The sequence below is a fragment of the Euprymna scolopes genome, chromosome 24 (assembly GCF_053919585.1).
Source record: "Euprymna scolopes isolate OS-2025 chromosome 24, ASM5391958v1, whole genome shotgun sequence".
Lineage (NCBI taxonomy): Eukaryota > Metazoa > Mollusca > Cephalopoda > Sepiida > Sepiolidae > Euprymna > Euprymna scolopes.
Genome location: NC_136505.1, coordinates 58807359 through 58831456, shown reverse-complemented (window position 1 = coordinate 58831456; position 24098 = coordinate 58807359). Strand labels below are relative to the sequence as shown.

The window sequence follows — 24098 nt, the reverse complement described above, 5'->3', positions numbered from 1 at the left end:
CTCCAAGCTCGTGCATATGTCTGTCAGAGTCCTTACGACAGAGTGGGAGATATTCGGGCATGTTAAAGTAGTTATATACAAAAATTACGAAAATTCATCGAGTTAGAAAGTTATTTGCAGTTAAAAGTAATTTTTACAGGAAATTGAGGAACATTACATTTTTCGTAGATGCTTGGAGTAGACGGTGAAGTTTCACACACAGGGGACATAACTCAGAGTGCATATTTTACATTACATCATCCAACATGTCTTCCAACATACGTAGCCTATAGCGAAAGACTTTTTTTTATTTTTACTAAAAACACAATAGTTGTTCTACTCGATGAATTTTCGTAATTTTTGGATATATTACTATTTTCGAGATGATAATTAAATAATTTTGTTTTTGCTACAAAGAAAATGTTTTTTTTTAAAATGATCTGTCACCTCTCTTTGAACAAGCACCGATTTATTAAACACATGTATATCTACACCTTAAAAATGGCCAATACATTGGAGCTTTCTGTTAAGACGTCGATAATGTAAACACGATTTAGTCTCGCATTTCATTATTTTCGTATACTAGAAAAAAAAATAATCATATATTTTATATATTTGATTTTAGGCTTCTGATCCAAAAGTTATTATGATAATGTTAACTTATATTCAAGTTATATTATGTTACATATTGGGGCGGGGGTGTAATTCTGCGGTGCACTTTGGAGGTAACTATTGAGCGTCATCATTTAGTCATTTCGTATGAATCAGATGATTCTATTGTCAACATCCGTGTTCCAGACATCAGGAGAGATCATGTGAAGGTTGCCAACATCCCTTAACGAAAGTGTTTCAATGGATTCGAACTTGGTACCCCTAAGTTGTCAATACATGCTGGTTAACCATTTAGTCACCGTCCCCTCTCATTGCTGCTGATGACTTTTACGACATGTCAACCATCGTTCGGTTATTTTAGCGTACATGTACAGACGATTAATTTGCAGATTAAATTGAATTTGTGCAAATGTCACTTAATTTTGGTGATTTTACGAGAACCAGTGTGTTAGCGTAATTATAGCCGTATTTATCAAACACATTAACCTTTATCTGTAAAACAGCTGAATGTATAGTGACTCACGCGATAGAGGGGTTACCAATTATAGGTACTCTAGCAGGAAGTCACTAATTAGTAAGGTGTTCACCAATTCAGAATCGGGATCTATCAATTTTTAGGATCGTGGTTGCAGGTGCAAGAAGCTCTTGAAATCGAAAGTAGTGGGATATCCGCAGGACCGTTAAAGGTAAATTTAACGAGGTCGTCATTAATAGAAAGATGTCACCAGATCACATCCACACATACATAAAATAAAAATATAGAAATATTTCCGGAAAATAACTACACTTGACAAAGAACTCGAAATCACCGTATTAATATGAAATAACATTTATTTACGTGTTAGGAATATCAATTCCAATCGTTCCAGCGTAAGTGTTTTCTGGTAATAAGTGTTCATTATGCAGGTTTAGCTTAATGAGGATTTCGTGAGAATAGCATGGAGTTTAAAATTACTGATTCTTATGAACAGTGTCACGCGTGGCTTGAAATTAATGCGATTATTTTCTGAGAAAAAATAGTTATTAAAGCATGTAAGCGAAATGTGTGTGTGTTCATCACATAAAAAAACAGTAGTTCGAAATAACATTGTTTAAAAGAAGAATTAATTTTCATTCGATGTGGTAATTTTTCATGATAAGAATTAAGATTTATGTGCGTGGCGCGCAAATTCAAAATGAGGAATTTTAACGCCTCCCAATGGTGGATTTATCTTGACATCCAGTCTTGGGGAAATGAATAAACTGATTTGATTTTCGCGGCAAATCCTTATATAACCATGTTCTCGAACGTGCCAGCCTGTTTGTTGTATCACTACGCGCGGAAACGTAACATAGTTCCTTTGTTCCATGTGTGCGGGTGGTCAAATCACAACGTTGTGTGCTTACGCGTTCTGATACTCGTGGGCGTTGAAAACGGTAATTGCTATGAAAATATTCCTGCCGAAGATTTGTTCCGGCCGTATGTAGCGGTTGCTACAAAAGTTTTGTGATTATCTAAAATGAAAATCCTGTCGAGCTGATCTGTAGTGAAATTTATCTAAAATCATTACAGATATTTTCTTTATTTTTATTTTTGCTCTTTCGCATTTTAGCTTTCTTTGATTTTCATTTTTGGGAGAGCACGATTCAGGGCAAGGGGCGGGGGACAATCACGAAATTTACAGACTTTTGGTAAAGTTCTCTAAAAATCAAAACGAATACATTAATGCAGTAACACAATAACACAGTAGAAAGCATTAATTATTGGAACATTTATTGAATCCAATCAATCTTTTTGGCAAATACATTTTTAAACAGTTTTCATAATAAATTATTTTTTTAAATAACTTAAAACAACAAACAGTTTATTTACAAAGGACTACGTTGATTTCCAGAGAAACAATCGTTATTTCCACTTGACCTTCAAAGATGAAAATAAAATAAAGCTAAAATGCAGAAGTGATTTTTTTTTTTAATTATTTAATTTATTCTTCCAGTATATTTTTTTATTTTTGTTTGACTCCTAAAATTTCCCTGGAACTTTTAGAACTGTAAACATTCTATATCATTTGAATAAGTTTTCTATGAAAATCTAAGCAGAAATGAGTATTAAGGTTCATAAACAAAAAAAAAAAGCTGTTTACACTAAGATAATTCTTTTCTTTTTTTTTTTTTACAAAGGCATCACCACTTACAATATGGTTGTCTTCAAGTCTAACGTAAACAAGTTTTTGATGAGCCGTTCCATATAAGTTAACAAATTTACCGAAATTCCATTACTAACGATTACTTTATTGTTCAATTGTTTACTGTAACTCTTTAACCCTTATCCTCGAGTGGCCTCTTGTTTAGTAATAGAGTAGCCCTACACCGATCCAACATCAAAATCGCGGAAAATAGACACCTGCATGTTTCACAGCATATATATACATGCAGTGGAGGCAGATTCGAGATAATGGCCATCTTCCAAACTGACAATTACTTCTACTTACTAACACAAGAAAAAAAACTTCATAACAAGGTTCAACCCCGCCTTAAACATCTCTCAATAATTATATACATAGGTAGGCAAAACACAGAATACACTTACACGCATGCATACTTGGGTAGGTGTGCACCCTCACACACGAAACAAAACAAGCACAATAAAGCACGCGCACACTTTTACGAGCGCGCACATCCATATCCAGTATAATACCATTTCCCTAAACTAAACAAACAATTAGAAATTATACGTGTGTGTGTGTGTATGTACACACATATGTGTACATATATATATATGGGTGTGTGTGTGTGCCCGCGTGTGTGTGGATGTGTATGCGTGTATGTGTATATATATCATCTGTTATCTATCCTCCATCGTGTTTGTATGTGTACGTGCACTTATATTTGGGTGACTGAATACATGTATACATATGTGCTTGGATTAGGAAAGAAAGAAAACTTCAACCAACATATCTGTAAGGTATGGGTGTATGAATGTGTATGTGTGTGTCCATATATGTATGGATGGACTGGATGGATATATGCGCACCTGTATATATATGTGTGTGTGTGTATATATATATATATATATATATATATATATATATATATATATATATATATATATATATGGGTGGGTAAATGCATTCGTGTATGTGTGTATATGGATATATGTGTATGTGTGATCCCCTGCATATGTTTCATATATATGCATGTGTGTATGTGTGTATGCCTGCATACGTATATGTGAGCGTGTATGTACATACATATATATATATATATATATATATATATATATATGTGTGTGTGTGTGTATGTATGTGTGTGATTGTGTGTGTGTGTGTGTGTATGTGTGTGATTGTGTGTGTGTGTATGTGTGTGTGTGTATGTATGTGTGTGATTGTGTGTGTGTGTGCATGTATATGTATGTGTGTGATTATGTGTGTGTGTGCATGTATATGTATGTGTGTGATTGTGTATGTGTGTGTGCATGTATATGTATGTGTGTGATTATGTATGTGTGTGTGCATGTATATGTATGTGTGTGATTATGTGTGCGTGTGTGTGTATATATCATATGCCTATTCTCCATATTACTTATGTGTGTGTGTGTGTGCGTGTACTTATGTTTGAATGATTAAGTACATGTATGCATGCGTGTTTTGATTGAGAAAGACAAAAAAATTTAAAAAATTTAACCAATATGGGTGTGATGTGTGATATATAAGTGGGTGGATGAGTGTGAGTACGTGTGTAAGTGTGTAGGTGGGTGCGTACATATGTCTGCTCCTACATATATTTCTGTGTATATGCGTGTGTATATGTATGTATGCCTACGTGCGTGCATATAAGTATGCATATGTATGTGTACATGTATGTATATGTATGTGTGTGTAATTGTGAGTGTGTACTATACATAGGGAAAAAAAGTCATAAAAAACCCATAAAAACCTTCACCAATTGAACCAAAAGCCCCTATTTGAACTCTACGTTGACTGGACACTACCAACCTTACTGTTGGGGACAGAATGTCTGAGGCCTCATCACTCTGAAGAACACATTTAGTATCAGCAGATGTAAAAATAACATTTCAAACTCTCAGTTAAAAAAAAACTTTTTTACGAAAATATCTGAAGATAGCGAAAAAAAAGTTTGAAACGCGTTATAAAAATATTTTAAAATAAAAATATGATAAAAGGCTGAAAAACACACAATTGTTGATGGCTACACTCTTTTAAATATATTTTTTTCTCTCGTTGGGACTACACAATCATCACTTATATATATATATATATATATATATATATATATATATATATATATAATAGAAAAATGCGAGCATGAAAAGTAATATGGTTAAGCTTAAACATGGAAAACATAAAGGACTAGTTGTTAAAACTGGAAAAGAAAAGGACAAGATATTCTAGTAAAAATATATAATAAATTTATAACTTAAAATATTGCAGCATTAAAATTTTTTTTTAATTCAATTTATAACATTATATAATCAATTCTTCCGTTGGTCTGCTAGTCTGTATTTAATCCACGGGAGTAGCTGCAATGATCTATGGTGCAATGGAAAAAAGGTGTTAAGCAATAATCAGTTCTTGGACACAGTCTTATGGAGGTTGAAGGTTCGATCTTGAGTATGTTGATACTAAGAATACAATTACAAATTACTTAAGACTTCTACCTGGTCATGGCTGATGGGTTGAGAACAAACTAACCTCGAGTATAAATCAAGGAATCTATTTGTACTTCAGTAAAGATTTCCGGGTGTGACAAAATACCCCTCCAGAAGGTCGGGGGTTATATCAGCCAAAATGTTGCTCAGAGTGCCCTTTCCTGCCTTGATAGGGTACAGAACCAGCTTCGAAATCTAGTAAATGATGATCTTTTTTCCTCCCTGCAATCTTTTTCTCGTCGTAGATACCCAACTGAGATTCAATATATGGTCTTCCCTCTGTAAAACATTCACAACAAACACTCATCAGGCTACAACCTCTGCAAACTATTTTCTCTACTTTTTATGCCTAAAATTAAACGAAAATTCCATGAATAAAGGTTCTTTTAAGAACTGTCCACTTTTGGAACACAATAGTGCGGGACTGCTTCCTTCCCATCTGACTATAATATGGTTGTTTTCAAGTTCAACATAAACAAATTCTCGTTGAGCCGTCCTCTAATAATAGTAATCAAATTCTATTCAAATACCACCACTACTGATGACACTCATTACTAGGGCTATGACAAGAGAATATTCTTTTCATTATTTTGACTCTCGAGAGTATATCAGTTAATATCATATGTTTTTATGTGGTTCTCAATTGATTAACTGTGTGTAACTGTGTCGGATATATACTCGAGAGTCAAAACAATGAAAAGAATATTCTCTTGTCTTATGTCCACTCATTAACCCTTATACTCGAGTGGCCTTTGGGCCTTGATAAGCGGTGACTCGCTAGTGAAATGTTGTCCGGGAACCAATACTTCAGTCACTAAATAGACAAAAAATAGAAAAGAACTTTAACTCGCTTTTTGTTGTACAACGACATTTCTTTTCATCAATCTCTCATTACTGCCGTGACGAAGGTTATTTCCATATAATGTGATCTCTTTTTTTTTCTTTTTTTTTTCTTTATATTTCCCTGCTGGTGACGTCATTAACATGTACAAGCGTCCGCGCTATGTTGCACTTTTAAAAAATTAAAATAATATAAAAAAAAAGATACCCTGATTCTGAGACAGAATCGCTTATCTGTACTTAAAAAAGGTTTTGTTTTTTTGGCTTAAATAATGGCTTCCTGTCTGCCGTTAAACGTGATCTTGCAACAAGGTACACAGGAAAGAATTTTGAGAAGAACATAAAGTAGGAAGTAATTATATGGAGAAACGCATCAGATAAACATGTTTGATGAACGAATTATCTAAAACGTATTTTCATGGAACAATTTTCGAAACAATCTCATATTTACAAAGACTTCTATTTCCGTCTTTGGTCTCCAGTTGATACATAAACAGACGAAAACACTTTTTAGAATTGCAAAACAACTCTTTGCTAAAAAAAAATAATGATGTGCTTGGATCAAAGAGTTTTCGGTTCCAAACAAACCAGAAAACAATTGGCGGTTTATTATTTAGAAAGATCTTACTAACCAAATTTTTTTATTCTTTATTTATTCCACATTCTAAACTAATGGAATGATTGTATATAAACGGTTTTATTTATTTTTCATAATTTAAAAAAAAATGATTTGGGAAATTTAAGAATAACGGCCCTTGGAATAAATGTAGTATTATGATACAATTCTAGCCAAGAGTAGATAGACATTTTTAGTTATAATGACAAAGAATGACCAACGACACCCACTTTCTCACTCTTTTGAATGGTATTGTGCCTACTGCCTAATTTGTTTAAAATGTTTAAATTGTAATTATTATTTTGCGAATAAATAATTCAAAATGTAGTATCGGTTCTGTTTTCGGCGACCGGAAGAGAAATATTTTGGGACTGAGGTAATTTTTAATTTTATCTCAATCTGGTGTGTTCTTATTGAAGTAGCTGGATTTTCTCCACTTTTTAAAATATATCGACATTGTTTAGGAGTGCCCTTTTTATGGTTTTGTTTCAGGTGGAGGAAAGAATTTTGGGGAGAGAAAGTTTTAGAGAAACCTTTTTAATGAAAATTGTTTATAGGTTTATACTTAAATGTGAGGGAGCGATAGAAATATTATATGATAAACACCAGCAAAATAACGAGTGCAAAAGCATAAATTCACAAAAAAAAGATATTTATACATATTTAAAACAGAAGTTTACTTAGTGTGACGCTTTCGCTTGAGTGGAACCTCGGTATTTCATCAGTGTAGCTGATTCCGAAAGATTCAGCCCCTAAGCAAAGTAATTTCTATGATACTGTAAAGTATCGGCAAGACGACGTCTATTTGAGAACCCTTGTTGCCTCTCATGTAAGCGGGGGGGCGGTGACGCTAAGACCACTCCGGTCTTGTAACTGGGCGTCTTGGGTTCGATTTCACCTCTGCAGATACAACAGGGCCCTAATTGTGCTAGTGCATATCGAGGTCAATATATGTGTGCGTTAGCAAAAATGCGATAAACAAATGAGTAATTGTTTTTAATTGGTGAAAGACACGATAACGAAATGAATAATTATTTTGACAACCAATTATTTAGTGGAATGTTGGTTAAAATGGCGTAAGAAGAAATATGTTGCTTTCAAGTTCAAAGTTGATGTTAGTTCCAAAGAATTTGTTCGTTCGAGCAGAAAAAAGGGGATGCTACGAATATGGTATTTTACTAACAAAAGAGAAATTGTTTTAAATTATTATCAAGGGAAAAATTATATTTTAATATCAAAGAAAATCTGTTTTGAAAATTTAGAAGCTCGTGACGAAAATTGATTGGTCAGGAAAGGGCGAGGCCACCCTTACACTGTACCTGCGTCGTTACATAAATAACATGGCAGTAGAGAGTGCAGTCAAAGACGTGAGATGCCTATGCGCAAGGGCAGAGGCAGCAGAGAAGGAGATGCAGAAACTAAACGAAAGTATGCAGATACTGAGAACGCAGTCAGTAGAGTTGAGTCCATTTTGAACTCCGATGACTCGCTTAATGCTGTATCAAAAACCTGTCTTGGAATTAAAACTTTAAGACCTCTAAAAGAATAGCTCGTCCGAAGAAGTCAAAACTCTCCGGATTTTTTTTTTTTTTTTTTTTTTTTTAAGATTTGCTTTAAAAAATGTTTTACCATTAAATACTATTTAATTGATTATTATTATTATTTTTTTTTTTTTTTTTTTTTTTTTTTTAAGGCTATTAACACATAAAAAAACTAGGGTGCCCATGTACAACGCACACACCCTCCTTGTATTTTTCTTTTCGTCTTCTTTCAACGGATTACACCCGTCTTATATAAAGGATTTTTCATTTAATTTAAGGGTAATGATGTTAAGAACTTTATTATCCAATGTATTTCGTATTGTTTTCACTGATCGCCATGTTTGTTTGTTTGTTCGCGCGTGCGTACATTCAATTTTGCGCGTTTATTCAGTAATTCTGTATACTTACTATTCCATAGTTAGTTATAACATATACTAAACCGACGGGCAACGGGTAGTCTATTATTAAATAAACTTTATTTATTGAATTTATTTTTCATTTAATTTACATTTATGTTTTAACTTATTATTATTATTATTAGTAGTAGTAGTAGTAGTAGTAGTAGTAGTATTATAATAATAACCAAGATCAGATGCTTTCAAAAACTTTAATAAGTTTTCTTTTAACCTATGAGTTATTTCCCTTTAAGCTATGAGATTTTATTTTCCTGTTTGGATATTATAGATGAAAATGGCCTATGTTTTATGCTTTCAAATATGTCCAATTTTCAGGAAAAAAAATCTTAATAACTTAGGATATTGGATATATCTTAAATAGTATGCGACTAAATCTTCCGCCCGGCGATATTTTTTTACTTGACGACGTCGGGTATGTACAGCTAGTGTTTAATATTTCTCCTGTGAGGAGGCAAGTAAATATGTGTCACTCCCACCCCTAACATATTATAATTTATTAATTAATTTATTTATTTTGTAAAGTATCAAGTACCAAATATCCGGATTTTTAAAGCTCAGTTTTAGAGATGCGGTTCAGTTTGCTACATCAGCTTAATATATACTTTTAAGGACTTCTTAAGTATCTACTAAAACGTTTAGTTAATTTTTAACTTTCTCTACTTTTATATATCGAGTATCAGTACGATTTTGTACATGTATTTATAATGCACGCACGGTTCTTTTTCGATTCTATATTTTATGTTCTTATCCGCAAGCAATCAAGAAGTTACAACCAGTTAAACATTCAACATTAATATGACAGGGTGTTTAAACACATACATTGGTCTGTCTCTCTCCGTTCCTTCAATGCGTTTTTTTTTTGCATTAGACAACTAAATTATTGCATGAGCCAGTGAAATGTTTCTATGGGATTCCGCTCCAGCAAAATGGTTGAAAAACACTGTTCAACATCATTTCGGATTTTTGTCGCGTTGCTGTATTATCCAATGTTTCGTTCGTATTCGTTTGTTGAAGGGTTATGTAGACTCCTCAATTACTTTGCTAGCTCCTCACCTCGAAGACTACAACTTAAGTTTTCAAATCTGACTTCACACCACATGATCAGCTCAACTTTCGTTCATATCTTATTAATATCTCGTTAATATAAACCCTGCTGTCTACACAAGTCTTCATGCTTGTGACAGTTTTATCATAGACCTACTTCTTCCTTGCTCCTGCCGAGAGCTAGCTAATACACTTATTTACGACATATATACTTGACTTAAATTTCTAATATGCATATACAGCGTAACCCTCATATAAGAGACCAGAATATAAGAAAAACGGATATGAGAGATTTTCTCTGGTCCCAAATTAGAGCCTGTGTTAATGTACAGTGTAACCCAGATATAAGAACCCCCTTACATAAGAGAGTTATCGAGTTCGAAGACGAAGTCTCTTATATCCGGGTTACGCTGTATCTACTAATCTACTCGTTCGCTATCATAGTGTCCTATTATATAACTTTACGATATCGACTCAGCACTAAATTTGTCAGATTATTTTTTTTAATGTTATGATTTTTCTATTATTTCAGGCTACCCAGGGTGAATGGCAACTTGTCTTCTTCGTGTGTGCAGCCCTTGCTCTATTTGGGGCCGTGTTTTTTGCCTTTTTTGCACGAGGTGAGGTTCAAGCATGGGCTATCCACGAGAAATCCAGCTTTGAAAGAGAAAGGCGGCACAGTATCTACCTCCAACGAACAAGTGTGGGTACCGTTGTATAATTGCGCACTTTCCTAGCGTAGAATTCACTTTGCTTTCTGCTGCTGCTGCACTCCTGCCTTTTCTTGCTGGCTTTTTTTTTTTTTTTTTGGCTTCTGTTTTTCCTTAATTTAGTTGAGCTTTTCAAACGTAATAAAAACCAAAATTGTTATTCATTATTTCTAAGTCACATTCACAAGTTTAACATGCTCAGCGAATCAACTGTGTTGATTTTGTTTCAAGTATAGATGCAAAAACAAAGTATATTTATTTATTCATTTGCAGAAAAAAAAAAGATAAATTTTTAAAATGATTGTTTTCGGCAACCTTCTCTCTCTCTCTCTCTCTCTCTCTCTCTCTCTCTCTCTCTCAAAGACATGATGTTGCAAATCTCAATCTATTTTTTATAAATACTATTAGCAAGGATACCCGGAGTTACCTCGGATTGAATCAGGATCAACTAATGTTCCACACTTCCAATACTTTTATTGTCATCGAAATCGGTGAAATCGTCCATTTTTCAATTCAATCGATTGATTACCGGCTCTAGTCAGGGATCCACCCTGGTGCACCATAAGAAAGCTTCGCATGCCTCCTTGCAGTAACTTAGTCCACAATATATTGTAGTCTACATTGCACCATATAGAACCTGCTGTTGATTTGATAAAATTATTTTAAATAAACGCTTCAATTAAAGTTTAAGATGCAAAAGTCAAATATCATGTTTCAGTTGTGCTCTAAGCAGAAACATTCATTTCAAGAGCATATCTGAGAAAATTGACCACATCCTGTCTGCTCACCCTTCAACTAACCTCCACGTTTGTGGTGACTTAAATGTCCACAATTTGGAATGGCTGACCCACTCTAACAAGACAGATGATGAGGGGAGATACTGTCATGATTTTACCATTGCCTATGACCTCACCCAGATTGTTCACGAACCCACCCGAGTGCTCGATACTGCCAGTCAGTATGCTAGCCTTCTAGACCTTTTTCTCACAACTTCCCCTGAGCTATGTTCAAGTTCCGTTCTGTCTCTTCTGGGATCTTCTGACCACTCGGTTGTATCAGTTAAGATAAAAACGAAATGTAATAAGTCTTCAGATGTACCTCTTCACCGTACTGTATATCGATACTGTATGGCTGACTGGGATAGCTTCCATACATTTATATCTGATCTACCCCTGCATTCCATGTTTAAAAAGGATGTGTCCTCCATAATATCAGACCTGACCGAATGGCTAATTGTAGGCATAGAGCGATTCATACCATCCAAAAATTACAACAAAAACCTAACAGCCAGCCATGGTTCTCCCCAGAATGTGCTGCTGCCATCGCGCACAGAAATCACTTTTTCCATAGCTACCAACATAATAGATTAACTGAGACTAAAGCTGCCTTCAGGACTGCCAGCAACCACTGTAAAAGAGTAATAAAAAATGCAAGAGAGCTATATGCTGAGTCCGTTAAATCCAAAGTAGCTGAGCAGCGGCTTGGTTCCCACCAGTTTTGGCAAATAGCAAACAGGATCTTGAACAGAAGCGTGTGTTCTATCCCAACCATCATCAATGCACCTGAGGTCATCTCATCAGCATCAGACAAGGCCAAACTATTTGCCAAGAACTTTGCAGCTAATTCTACCCTATGCAACGAAGGCCATCAACTCCCCGTATATTCTCCTATAACGGTCAACACGCTATGCAACATACAAATATCTGTGCGTGAGGTTGCCAAGCTCATCAAGAACCTTGATTCCAGTAAAGCAACTGGCTCTGACGGCATTCCAATCATTGTGCTGAAAAAGCTTCAACCAAAACTTGCTCCCATACTTACAAAACTTTTTAAACGTTGGCTTAAAGAGACGTGCTTCCTAACACCCTGGAAAACCTCATCAGTATCTCCTGTATTTAAGAATTCAGGTGATAAGTCATCTCCTTCTCAGTACAGACCAATAAGTCTCCTGTGTGTCATGAGTAAGCTGCTGGAATCCATATTAAATAGAGAAGTAGTCAACCACCTCAGTTGAAATAACCTTCTTAGTGACATGCAATATGGTTTCTGTTCCACCAGATTTACAGCAGATGTGCTAACGGTTATATCTCATAGGATTAGCGAATCTCTTGACAAAGGCTTCCTCTCTAGGGCAATTGCTCTTGACATATCAAAGGCCTTTGATAAGGTATGGCATAAGGGCCTATTTCACAAGATTTCCAGCTACGGTATAACTGGAAATGTTTTCTCAATCATTAAATCATTTCTCTCTAATAGGCTCATAAGAGTAGTGGTTGATGGTCAGAAATCAGAGGCCCTCAATATCGATGCTGGAGTCCCTCAGGGGTCCATCTTGGGCCCAACTCTCTTCCTGATCTACATCAATGACCTCCCTAAACACATACTTAAATCATTCGTTGACATCTATGCTGATGACACGACCATCTATGGCAACACATCAAAGACCGTAAATGACAAAGTTCTGTCTGATTCCCTCTCATCTGATCTTGAGTGCGTGGCACAGTGGGGGAAGAGGTGGCTGGTTACTTTTAATGCATCTAAAACCAAGCTCCTATCTTTACATCATCAACGCACTGACCCCCCCATATGACATCAATTGAAATGGGTGACTCTCGTCTCGGGGAAGTTCCATGTTGTGATAAGTTTCTGAGCTTGACCTTTACTCCTGACCTGAAATGGAACATGTACATCAAGTCAGTTGCCAAGGATGCTGGAAAAATGGTAGGATATTTCTACCGTTCCAGAAGATATCTCACCTCTGATGCAATTCTCTATCTATATAAAAGCCAAGTATGTCCAAGAATGGAGTATTGCTGCCACATCTGGGCAGGAGCTGCCTTGACAGAGTACAAAATAGGCTTTGTGGCCTAGTGGCTAATGTCCTTTTCTCTCCCCTGAAACCTCTCTCCCACAGGAGAGACGTGAGACGTTGTGAGCCTGTCTTTGTTTTATTGTTACTATCATGGCAAGTGCTCGTCTGAGTTTCAATCTTTGGTCCCCCCTTGCCAATCCTTCACGAAAAACACCTGTCTAGCTGAAACCACTGTCAAAAATTTCCCCCACTCCTTATCTGTGCCAAAATCAAAACGTAGATTCCATGAACAAATATTCTTTCTTAGAAGTGCACGCCTGTGGAACTCTGTTCCGTTTGCCTGTTTCCCACCTAACTACAACCTGGATGTCTTCAAGCTCAATATAAACAAATTCCTGATGAACCGCCCTCTTAAGTAAGACACTTCATCAACTCTCCAATACTAATGTATTGTACACGCAATAACCCTTATCCCCGAGTGGCCTTCGGGCCTTGATAAGTGGTGACTACTTTGTAAAAAAAAAAAAAAAAATTCAAACACGCCCCTGTCTTATCAAATAACCTACAGTTGATTGTATATGCCAGGCCCTTCTGCTTGTGCGATGGTAACACTTCTCAAATATCATTTGGTGCAGATGGGTTGTAGAACACACAAAAATGTTGAAAACAAAAATCTATAAAATCAAGAGTTGCTGAACATAATGCTCCTCTGTCGTGAGCAAATTTCTAGCACGATTGCTTTAAATCTCCTTGGAAATCTTCACCTTTTGGCCAGTACAATCGGTTTGTTGTGCGTCATGCAGATGTTTATAATAAACAATCAGATCACAATCTGGAATGAATGTCCTCTCATAGACCTTTTTAAGGCGGGTGATCCATGTCAACTTTTTGCTACTAATAGGATAGCCAGAAAAAACATTCTTTTCTCCCCAGATAGTGACGGATCAATGTTGTCTATAATGTATGTAGCGTCAAGGAAAAGCAAGCGCTCAGCATCAATGCGAGCCGTCACCACTTTGACATATTTCATGAGTCTTCAAAGTCGACTGCAATAGAAAAAGGTGTGCTCGGCTTCCAATTTCATGGTCATTGCAGTACAGATATCAGGGAGCGATGCTTTCGTCTTTGTGAAGTTTGGCAAAGAGGTGCAGTGCATTCCCGACCAGTTGCCAGGTAAAGGAAAACTAAAAAAATTATCCCATCCTAGTGCCCAATTCTACTGTGAGTGTATCTCCTCCTCCAACCATCCCAGCTGCTCCTGAAGGGGATCCGAAGCAGTATACTCCACTAGTGCCCAATAAAGTTTCTTCCTAGGCTGTGAGAGGACACTAATCCCTGGCACAGCTCTAAGCGCCGCTCAGCATTCAGCAAAGAACTTTGATTCCCCTCTCGGCCTACAATGATCTTCAACTGAGGGGTCGGGTTGTAGGTTGGAAAAAGCGCTTCCAACCACAGAGATCCATGGAACGTGTTCCTCTCGTGAACGACCTAGGAAAGCCAACCTCTCTGCATGTCTATGACATTTGAGATCAGGCAGTCCCAGGCCTCCCTTATTCAGACTTTGAGTACAAATTTCTCTGCGAATTTAGTGCTTTTCTCTCTCCCACAAAAGCAAGGAGAGGAGCTCTATGAAATCTTGGAGATGTTTCACAGGTAGGGGCAGTACAGATAACCGGTAAAGGATAAGCAGGAAGACATAAGTAGCGCACACCTCCGCTCGACTCTTCAAGGACAATCCCTTCGAATCCAAGTCTCCACCGACGATTCGACCTTTGTCTGTACTTCCAACCAGTTCTTATCCAGCTGTAGACTCGGTCCAAACCAGACACTGAGAATGCAGACTAGGCCATCGGTCCAGCTGAATATGCCTGGAAGTGCAGATTTACCACTCTAGACTCCCAACCACAGGCCGACAGATTTGATGCAGTTGAAAACAGCCCCTATGACTTCTTCGTAGCGAGCGAACGCCTTGGTCACTGCTTTGATGTCTGTGCAGCTCGACACGCACATAGTGACATGATCAACAAATATGAAAACCCTGGCTTGTGTACCACCAGGGAAAGCTATTTCATGCAGGACTGGTGTAGCTGCCTCGTCCCTTAACTTGAGAAGGAGGGGTTCCAATGCCAGGATATATAACAGAGGCAACAATGGGCAGCCCTGACGCAGTGACTGAGCAACGGCAAACAACTCTGAAAGCCTACTGTTGATCTAGACTGCTACCATCAGCTTGTGGTACAGACTGGAGATCCATTTGCAATAGTCCAGATTAAAACCAGCGGCCTCTAAAACTAAATTGATCAGCACGGCTTCAGTATTGTCTTCTATTTTCTCTATGATCGTGCTGATCAAATGCAGATTACCTCAAATTGATCGGTATTCACATTGTAGCTCTGGTTCAGTTAAGTTAGTGATGATAACCTGCAAGTGATTCGCAAGAATCTTTGTCAAAATCTTCAACTCTGTGTTTAGCAGAATCAAAGGCCTGTAGCCATTTAAATTTTCCTCCCCACCATCCCGTTGACCTTTCCCCAGCAATGTTATTACTCCCTTATTCACCTGCCCGGGAATGGGGCCCTGAGCAAATCAATGGTTAAACACATCCCTCAGAATAGGGACCAACATGGGCAATAGCCTCAAGTAGAATTCGTAGGGAAGACCATCAAGTCTTGGAGACTTGTTGTAGCCAACCTACTTCAACGCAGTAATGATCTCATGACCAAACCATCACAGCTAGCCACTCGAGCTGCCATGAGACAGTGTAGTCGGCCAAATAGCATCCAAACTCTTCGACCCTGAATCTGGGTAACTGGGTAGAATGCTTTGATAAATGCTTCATAAATCCCTCACAGATCTCCCGCATCGATAGAATGGTGTAGCTTTCCAGGTCATTTACTTTTACATCCAAACTGTGACGTAGAGCAGCCTTATGCTCAACAGTATCAACTGTCATGGCTTTGTTGGAAACTTTCATTAACCTAGCCCTAACTACTTGACCTTTGTACCACTTGCTAGCCAAGCGGTTGAGGTCATCCTTAGCTAGCGCTATTTCTAGGGGATCCCCCACCACCGGGTCAGCCTATCATCAGCACGTTTCTTTGCCTATCTTGAACAAGGCGTTGACTGTATTTGACACAGAAGTGTCTTTTTAGCTTTAGTGCTAACCCACCACTTATTTCCTGTTACAGCCCCCACTAGTGCCCGCTGAATTATCTCTATAACCTTCTGCCAGAAGTCTTCTAGCTCCAGTAAAGTGCTATTCAACTTCCAGTATCTGGCTAGTTTAGGCCTAGTACTTAATTTCAAATGGGACATAACAAAACGTGGGGCAAGATAGGAAATCTACACCACCTCTTCTGACTAACATCCGATCCAAGCAAGTGCTTGGATGGAAGGCACACTAGCATGCCACATCCACATCTCCTGCCCTGGGTGATCCAGACGAAATCTGTCTACAAGGTTGTACAGACTGCTGTCATCCACCACTCTGAACGCTACTCTCCCCAACCTTATCTATCTTGGGATCAAGGATGGCATTCCAATCACCCATTAACATTACCTACTCTGGATCTTCTAGGAACACCTCCAACCACCAAAAAAACCCTCTCTACTACAGAATTGGGCACATAAACCACAACAATCCGAAACATACTGCTACTAAAGGCTACATCGACCACAACTGCCCGCCCATCTCCGCCCGCATGGACAACATTCACCAATGCTAACAGAGTGTGTCTCACTAGCAAGAAGATTCCACGACGGTGGGTATTGCCATATACTGAGTAAACATCAACGTCGTTCACCAGCACCTGACAATCCCCGTCCGAAATAAAGTGGGTCTCCTGAATAGCTGTGATATCTACCATGAGGGACTGCTTTGCTTCAACATCTCATCCCTCTCACATTGAAAGTGGCAAGATTCAAAGACATGATACCGATATTTAGGCAGTGTCACACACAGAACTGAAGTCCCCAGGAGCGAGGACATGGCAGGCCTGGCCGATATTGTCTGTGAGCAGTTTGGACGTAATTTGTCCATCTCTCACTGCGCTTCCCACATCCAGAGGGAAGGTTAACTTTAAGGATGCACATAAATAGGGGCCCTACCTTGATAACAGACTTGGAGGTTTTTTTCGTTTTTTTTTATTCCATTTTCACCCCAACCAAGGCACGGTGTTACTTTTATGTAGGGGCTACTATCAGGGACATAAGTTTCAGGGATAGTATGTAGGAAGCTCTTTCGAGGAGCTGACTTTTTGGGGAGCTGTTGAGTGACCTCCATCGTTGGTCGTCAATTGGGACTGCGGTGCTTGAGATGTCACCTACTGAAGAACCGTTTCTAAATTTGTTATTGTTCCCTCTTTTGGTAGTCGTCCCTGAGCAATTGATAATTGATTGAGACTGCTGTCCCAGAGATGCCACCAACTGTGGTCCATCTCTAACTGACACAGCATCAAAATTCGATGGCACTTCTCCTTTTGGGAGTCGTCTTCTTGGGGAACCATTCCCTTATTCTTTTTAGTTGTCCTCAGCTGGGATCAACTTCTCGCGTGTTTCTCTCTCCTCAGCTGCTTCATTTCCTATGATTTTGCAATAAAATTACGGTTTTGCCCGACATGGAGTCGACGTCTCACATGGGGAGCCAAATTGGGACCGAAAAGAAGTGGCACCAAAGGACTAGAGAAAAGAAGAGGGAGAAATGTTAGCAGAAGAAAGATAGTGTGGCCGCCCCCCTCCCCCGCTTGTCGCTCGAGGTTTATGGGAAGACCAAGTAACAGCTCAAATCCCTACAAGGGGAAGAGCAGAGAAAGATAGAAAAGTGGAATAGGTGCCAATTAAGTAAGGAGAAGGCGTAAAGTGGACCTTGCGTACGAGAATGTCCCCGAGATAACACAGACGATAGCCGGTCTCTTTGCGCAATCAAAGTGAGTGAGAACAGATACTACACTGTGATCTTGTATATTTAGTTTATTGTCTCTTGAAAAAATACAATTTAAAGTAAGAAAACAATAAACTGTAATTTACAATAACAACAAACTTAGACATGAAGCCCTAATAAGAATGGGGGAGGGTGGTCGAGGATCTTTCTATTGTCTACAAATACTGTGATTATACTTAGTCAGCACCTTTCACCACAATACCGCATTCATACCGTTAAGATAATCCTATTTAATTAATCCCACAAAAATATAATAAATATGTGTATGTATGTGTGTGTGTAATCATTTATATATATATATATATATATATATATATATATATATATATATATATATAAATCAAATGGGTCATATGAAAAAAGTTCATAGGTAAATAAAGTCTTAAATTTGATGGAATAAAGTCCGATGAATGTATCTGCAATGAATGATGGGGAATGGGAACATCTAGAAAAAATCCTTCAAACAATAAATATATAAACCAGATAAAATGCCTATTGGTGTATGTTAGTAGGATCCCTCCCAACCCTTGTCTATGTCTTAGAACTCCCATTGTTTTCCGTTCTCTAATTGAGAGTGGGAGCTAATAAGAGGCATGAAAAAATTGGGAATGGACAAACAGGAGGTATGGTTGGAAGGTACCTCTGAGAAATAATAACTCTGAGGGAAGGCTGGGAGCATAAAAAATGTGGGGGTTGGGCATGTTTGGAGGCTCTCTAGGACCAAAAGTCAAAACAGGATAGCGATCTCATTTTTACCACCGACTTTTTACGACTATGCTAGACTGATTCTAAGGGATGGGTTTCGAAGAACTCAGGACTGCGTATGCCATGCTCATGGAGGAAACACGCATTCATACCTGGCTCCTCTACGGATGCACAAACTAGTGTTCTGTATCCACCTCTTATAGAAATCCACTTGAGACAACCTCCTCCAATCGCATCTGATTTTTACTTTAAGGATTTTACAGGATTATTTGCATATGTTTATCTCTATCTCTACAATTATATAAATGCAACTGTGTGTGTGTGTGTGTGTGTGTGTGTGTGTGTGTGTGTGTGTGTGTGTGTGTGTGTGTGTGTGTGTGTGTGTGTGTGTGTGTTCCTTTGGCTGAATAGATTTTCTTTAAAATTTACCGAACTTTAGTGTATAAGTCTGGGAGTGATCTTAATTAAGTTTTGTCTCAGAATACCCCCGATAATTACCGATAATCGATACCATTATTTTAATTTATCTATCATCGGTGAAGCCATTTTTTCCATGTCGTCACATAGCAACAATGATAGAACAACGAGCCGTGAAAATTCTACTGTGGGTAAGTTGGTAGCATGTTTTTTTTGTTGTTTTTGGTATGATGTGATCTTTAGGTTCAAACTTCACACTTAAATTTCATTTTTTTTTTCATTAACTGCAAAGAATTTTATAAGACTTAAAAATTTACGTGTTTTTTTTTGGGGGGGGGGGCATGACGTGATCTGTAGGTTCGAAACCGGCACGTAAATTTCTTAATGGTTTTTTTTTTTTCGTTAACTGGAAAGAAGTTTATATAAAATAATTTTATATAAGAAACAGTAGGTTCTCTAGAGTGAAATGTAGAATAACATATATTTTGGACTAACTTACTGCATGGAGGTATGTGAAGCTTCCTCCGAGGTGATTTCACAGATTTCGATGACAATAAAAATATAGAGGTGTGAAATATTCGTTGATAATCATTCAATCCCGGGCAACGTTGGGTCTTCTTGCTAGTATATTTATATGTACAGGATTCACTCCTAAACTAATTAACTGATTATTATTAATTCAGAAACACAGCTGCTAAATGTAAAAGGACATAATGTGAGCTACATTCAGTTTGATTTAGTTTTATGTGACAGACAAAAAAAAGGATCTGGAAGTCTTTCATGAAAATTTAAGTTTTTTTTTTAATATTAACAATAAGTATTAGACATCAATTAATAAATATTTCACAAATATCAGTTTTTTATGATCTTGAAAATGTGTTAGAAGGCATATTATAAATTTGCAAATTCAAATATTTCAAATTTGCATAAAACTTCATCCAGAATTATTAGGTACCAATTAAGCATGGTTGCCTGAATTTCCTTTTTTCTAAAGATATCTAAGCTTATGTCTTAAATTTCAGACATTTTTCTATAATTAAAATCGTGTAATGGATTTTTATCAAAATTAAACTCAGGATTCTAGATATAAGGTTAAAGTATTATTATACCTTGATTTTAATTTTCATAAGGGGGCATAAAAGTGATCTAAAACTGTTTAATCAAGGAATTAATTTTACCCGTTCTGGGACGGGTGTTTTTTAGTTAAAAGTAAATTAAAATATTATGCTCCTGATTGTGGGGAAAAAATTTATAGAAACTCCAAAGATGATGCTGGCAATTTAAATCTGAATCATTATCGCCTGACCAAAAGACATTCACAGTCTCGACCGTCCCCTAACACACAGTAAGTACAATAATATATCCTTTTACAATTTTTTTACTAATCATACAGACGCATGTATATCCAAATTAACTATTTGACAAAAACCTGGGTTACCGTATACAATAAAAAAAAAAAAACAAATGTTTAATTCTATAACTATTATAACAAAAAACATTACGCTGTTTATTGTGGACCGCTTTAAAAACGGGAAGTCGCTTGAATCGGTAAATATGCGATTATGCCATAAATTCATTGCAAAATTTACATCATTTCGAAATATCAGAGATCTTAACAACTTTTTAAATGTAGAATACTGCATTTATAGTAAATAATAAAATCTTAATATATAAAGTGGATGCCATAACTAAAAATCGAAAACGACATTCTAGCAACTGAGACTTATAAATAGAGCTTTAAACATTAACATAACAAAATAATTATAGCTTTGGTATGATGTCATAGATTTATGATTAACGTCCTATTTTAAAACACTAATTCCAACATAAGTGGTGATAGAAAATAAATAAATGAATAGGTAAACCTTATCAATAGCGTCAAAAATTATTTTTGATGGTTGTGGTTAAAATATGTTAACTAACACACTGCTGCCAAAATCACACTACTCTGAATCTTGACGTTCTTCTGTTAAAACTCAACTCCAAATCACGCCGCTGTGCTATCAAAATTTGCTGTCTCTGAAAAATCAGGCTTTTTATATACAACCGGAAGCATCTCATTTGCATGTCATGTGACAGCATTACAAACATATAAAGTGAAAGGCGGCCATTTTTTAATTTTTTCTTTTTTTTTTCGTCTACACGGCACTTCACCGACTGCACACAAATCGGTTTGTCCTAATTTTTAATCGCACGCCCCCTTGATCTTTAAGATCAATAATTGGTCTCATGGTCCACCATCCATGCTGGGTGTCTTCATTCCTAGTGTGACTGTCGTATCAGTTCTTCTTGCAGAACTTCATCAACCTCCTCCTCTGCTGGCAAGGAAACTCTGTATGTCTAAGATGTGACATGGTATTCCATCAGCCACCGTTTTGTTCTTGAGGAGCACTTCAGTTATAGTACCTTTTCCCCAGTGGGTTGTCCAACAAAAATTTGGTGGTTTTACCCACACATCTTCACAAACCGTGATTTCCATTCGTGCTTGTTCTACTCTCTCCGTGACAGTCCGTGGATATCGCCATTCATATGTAAAAACAGATTGATGCGGTACTGACGTTTCATCTCGACCAACGTTCAGTGCCAAAATACAGCTTTTTGAGGCGAAATTTGACTTCTTGATATCACAGCTTTTATAGTGCGATGATGCCTCTCTTTCATTTCATTGCCACTTGGCTAGTATGCAGTTCTAAAATATTACCTAACATTCCATTTTCCCCACACCTCTCTAAAAACTTCCGAACAGAAAGACATACCAATATCAAGGAAAACGTCTTCCACAGCCCCCTTATAAATAATTCTCTTCACCTCTTTACCTGTTTCTGTTCTGATTTTTCCCAGGCCCACAATTAATCATAATCAGATACAGTTTGTGTTGATAATGCATGATATCAATGGCCAGTCGCTGCCAATTTTCTGCAACATGCAATTCACCTTTTTCGTGTTTAGCTGGTGGAGGGTCAATTGATTGACATTCCCTACATTGCTCCACTACCTTTCGAACATCTTCCATTGTGATGTGCAGATTCACTTTGCATACTTCCCGAAATGCAAGTCCTTTAGCTTCTCTACTGCACAGCACACCAAGGCCATATTTTCCTTTTCCTTCAGCCAGGCTTTCTTTACTCTGGTTAACTGGTCCGTTTTATTTTTCTGCGATGGGACCAAGGTGACAGTTACCTTCAGTGCGAATTCTCGGATCAAGTCTCCCAGTGCTCCAAGTCGACACTTGATAAGCATCTCCAAGTCTTCATCTGCTTATCTCCTCATACCTCCGATTCAACACATGATGCTACTGTCGCTGCATCTGTTCTAACATCCACTACCTGTAGGCCCCATTTTAAAACCAGATTAATGCCCTTCATCACAGCATCGAGCTCTGCAACATATATATAAGCACTATCATCCTTTTTCGCAGTCAAGCATCATCTTCGGCAGTTACATCTCCTATTCTTAACAATAATGCCAGGCTGTTAGCGTCACTCCATATTACCCCTTCACAGTTCTTTTATATACTATTCTCCTTTTACAAGATTCATTTTTATTACCTCTGTAATGACTTTCTGTATCATGAGCAACACTTCTTGGTCAATTGCATCTTCCCATCAGTCCATAGCAGTCTGCCTTTTGATAAAACTGCATGCAGTCTGCAATCGTTCCACTACAGGGTAATGGCCAACCAATCTTTTGCATATTGAAAAAATTCTCTTTTGGTTAGGCCATCCTTGGCTTCAGGGATCTCGTTTCCTCGTTCAAGCATCAACCTTCCCTTCCTGCCTTATTCCACTGCAATCTTTTTCTGTCTCATCAACTCGTCAGATGTGATTTCAATCCGATATTACAACAAAATGTTAATTTTGTACATGATGCGTTCGTTTGGGAGGAAAAAATTCCATCCCCACGTATATATATATATATGATTATATCTATTCGGAGTGAGATTGCTTGCAAAACATAGTTGTCACTAAAGTAAGGACTTTTTTCTAGAAATTTTATAACCATCTCCATAGACTTTTCTGCATCATCCCATGATATTGCTTCATTAGAGTGTTCTTGGTTATTTACATTAGGGTCAAGAGAATGGGAGCTGTCACTATTTTCATCACCATTACTGCCTTCAGGATATTAATCAGTAGTTTCCTCATCTTGTTGCACCCACATTTCAACATCATTTGCATTAAGTGATTTAAGAACAGTGTGGTTGGTCGGTAACCGTTTGGTTTCAAGAATTTTTTCTAGACCAGATGTATTCTCTGATTCTTTCAGTTCAGAAGCCTTTGACGCTGGGCATAATTTACTCCATGCTTTTGTTAATGTGCTTGCTCGAACTTGATTCCATACACTTGCGAGAGAAAATATAGCGTCTTTGATAGTAAAATGGCACTGAAAATCGCTTATACTCACGGTACTATTTAATATATTCATCATAAAATCATTTCTGTAGAAACATTTTAAGTTCCAAATAATCCCTTGATCCATAAGTTGGACGAGAGAAGACACATTAGGTGGTAAGTAGCACACAAAAATATTCCCGCAATATGACTAGTTCTGACTCAGGAGGATGTGCTTTACAATTGTCCAATAGAAGCAAGCACTTTGAATCAGGTTTACGTAATTCAAGAAAACGCCTCTGGACAACTGGCACAAATTCTTGCAAAAACCATTTTGTTAAACAACTGTTGATTCATCCATCCATTTTGTGAAGAATAATAGGATACTGGTAAAGGCGAAAATCCTTTCAATGCTCGGGGACGCTTTGATTTGCCGATGACAAGAAGCTTAAGTTTATGAGTTCCAGAAGCATTAGCGCATACCATCA

The 24098-nt window shown here is 37.3% G+C and overlaps 1 protein-coding gene across 6 annotated transcripts in view; it reads left to right on the top strand.

Annotated features, from left to right (window-relative positions):
- LOC145246736 (sialin-like) overlaps positions 1–24098 on the top strand; it is a 254509-nt gene that overhangs the window by 178783 nt on the left and 51628 nt on the right. For 4 of the 6 annotated variants that reach the window (XM_080108493.1, XM_080108494.1, XM_080108495.1 and 1 more), the window contains exon 12: positions 10229–10399. In XM_080108493.1, the coding sequence (XP_079964619.1) occupies positions 10229–10399 (171 nt within the window). Of the gene's footprint in view, positions 1–10228; positions 20625–24098 lie in introns of all 6 variants that reach the window. The other 2 variants (XR_013863157.1, XR_013863158.1) reach the window with 1 other exon arrangement.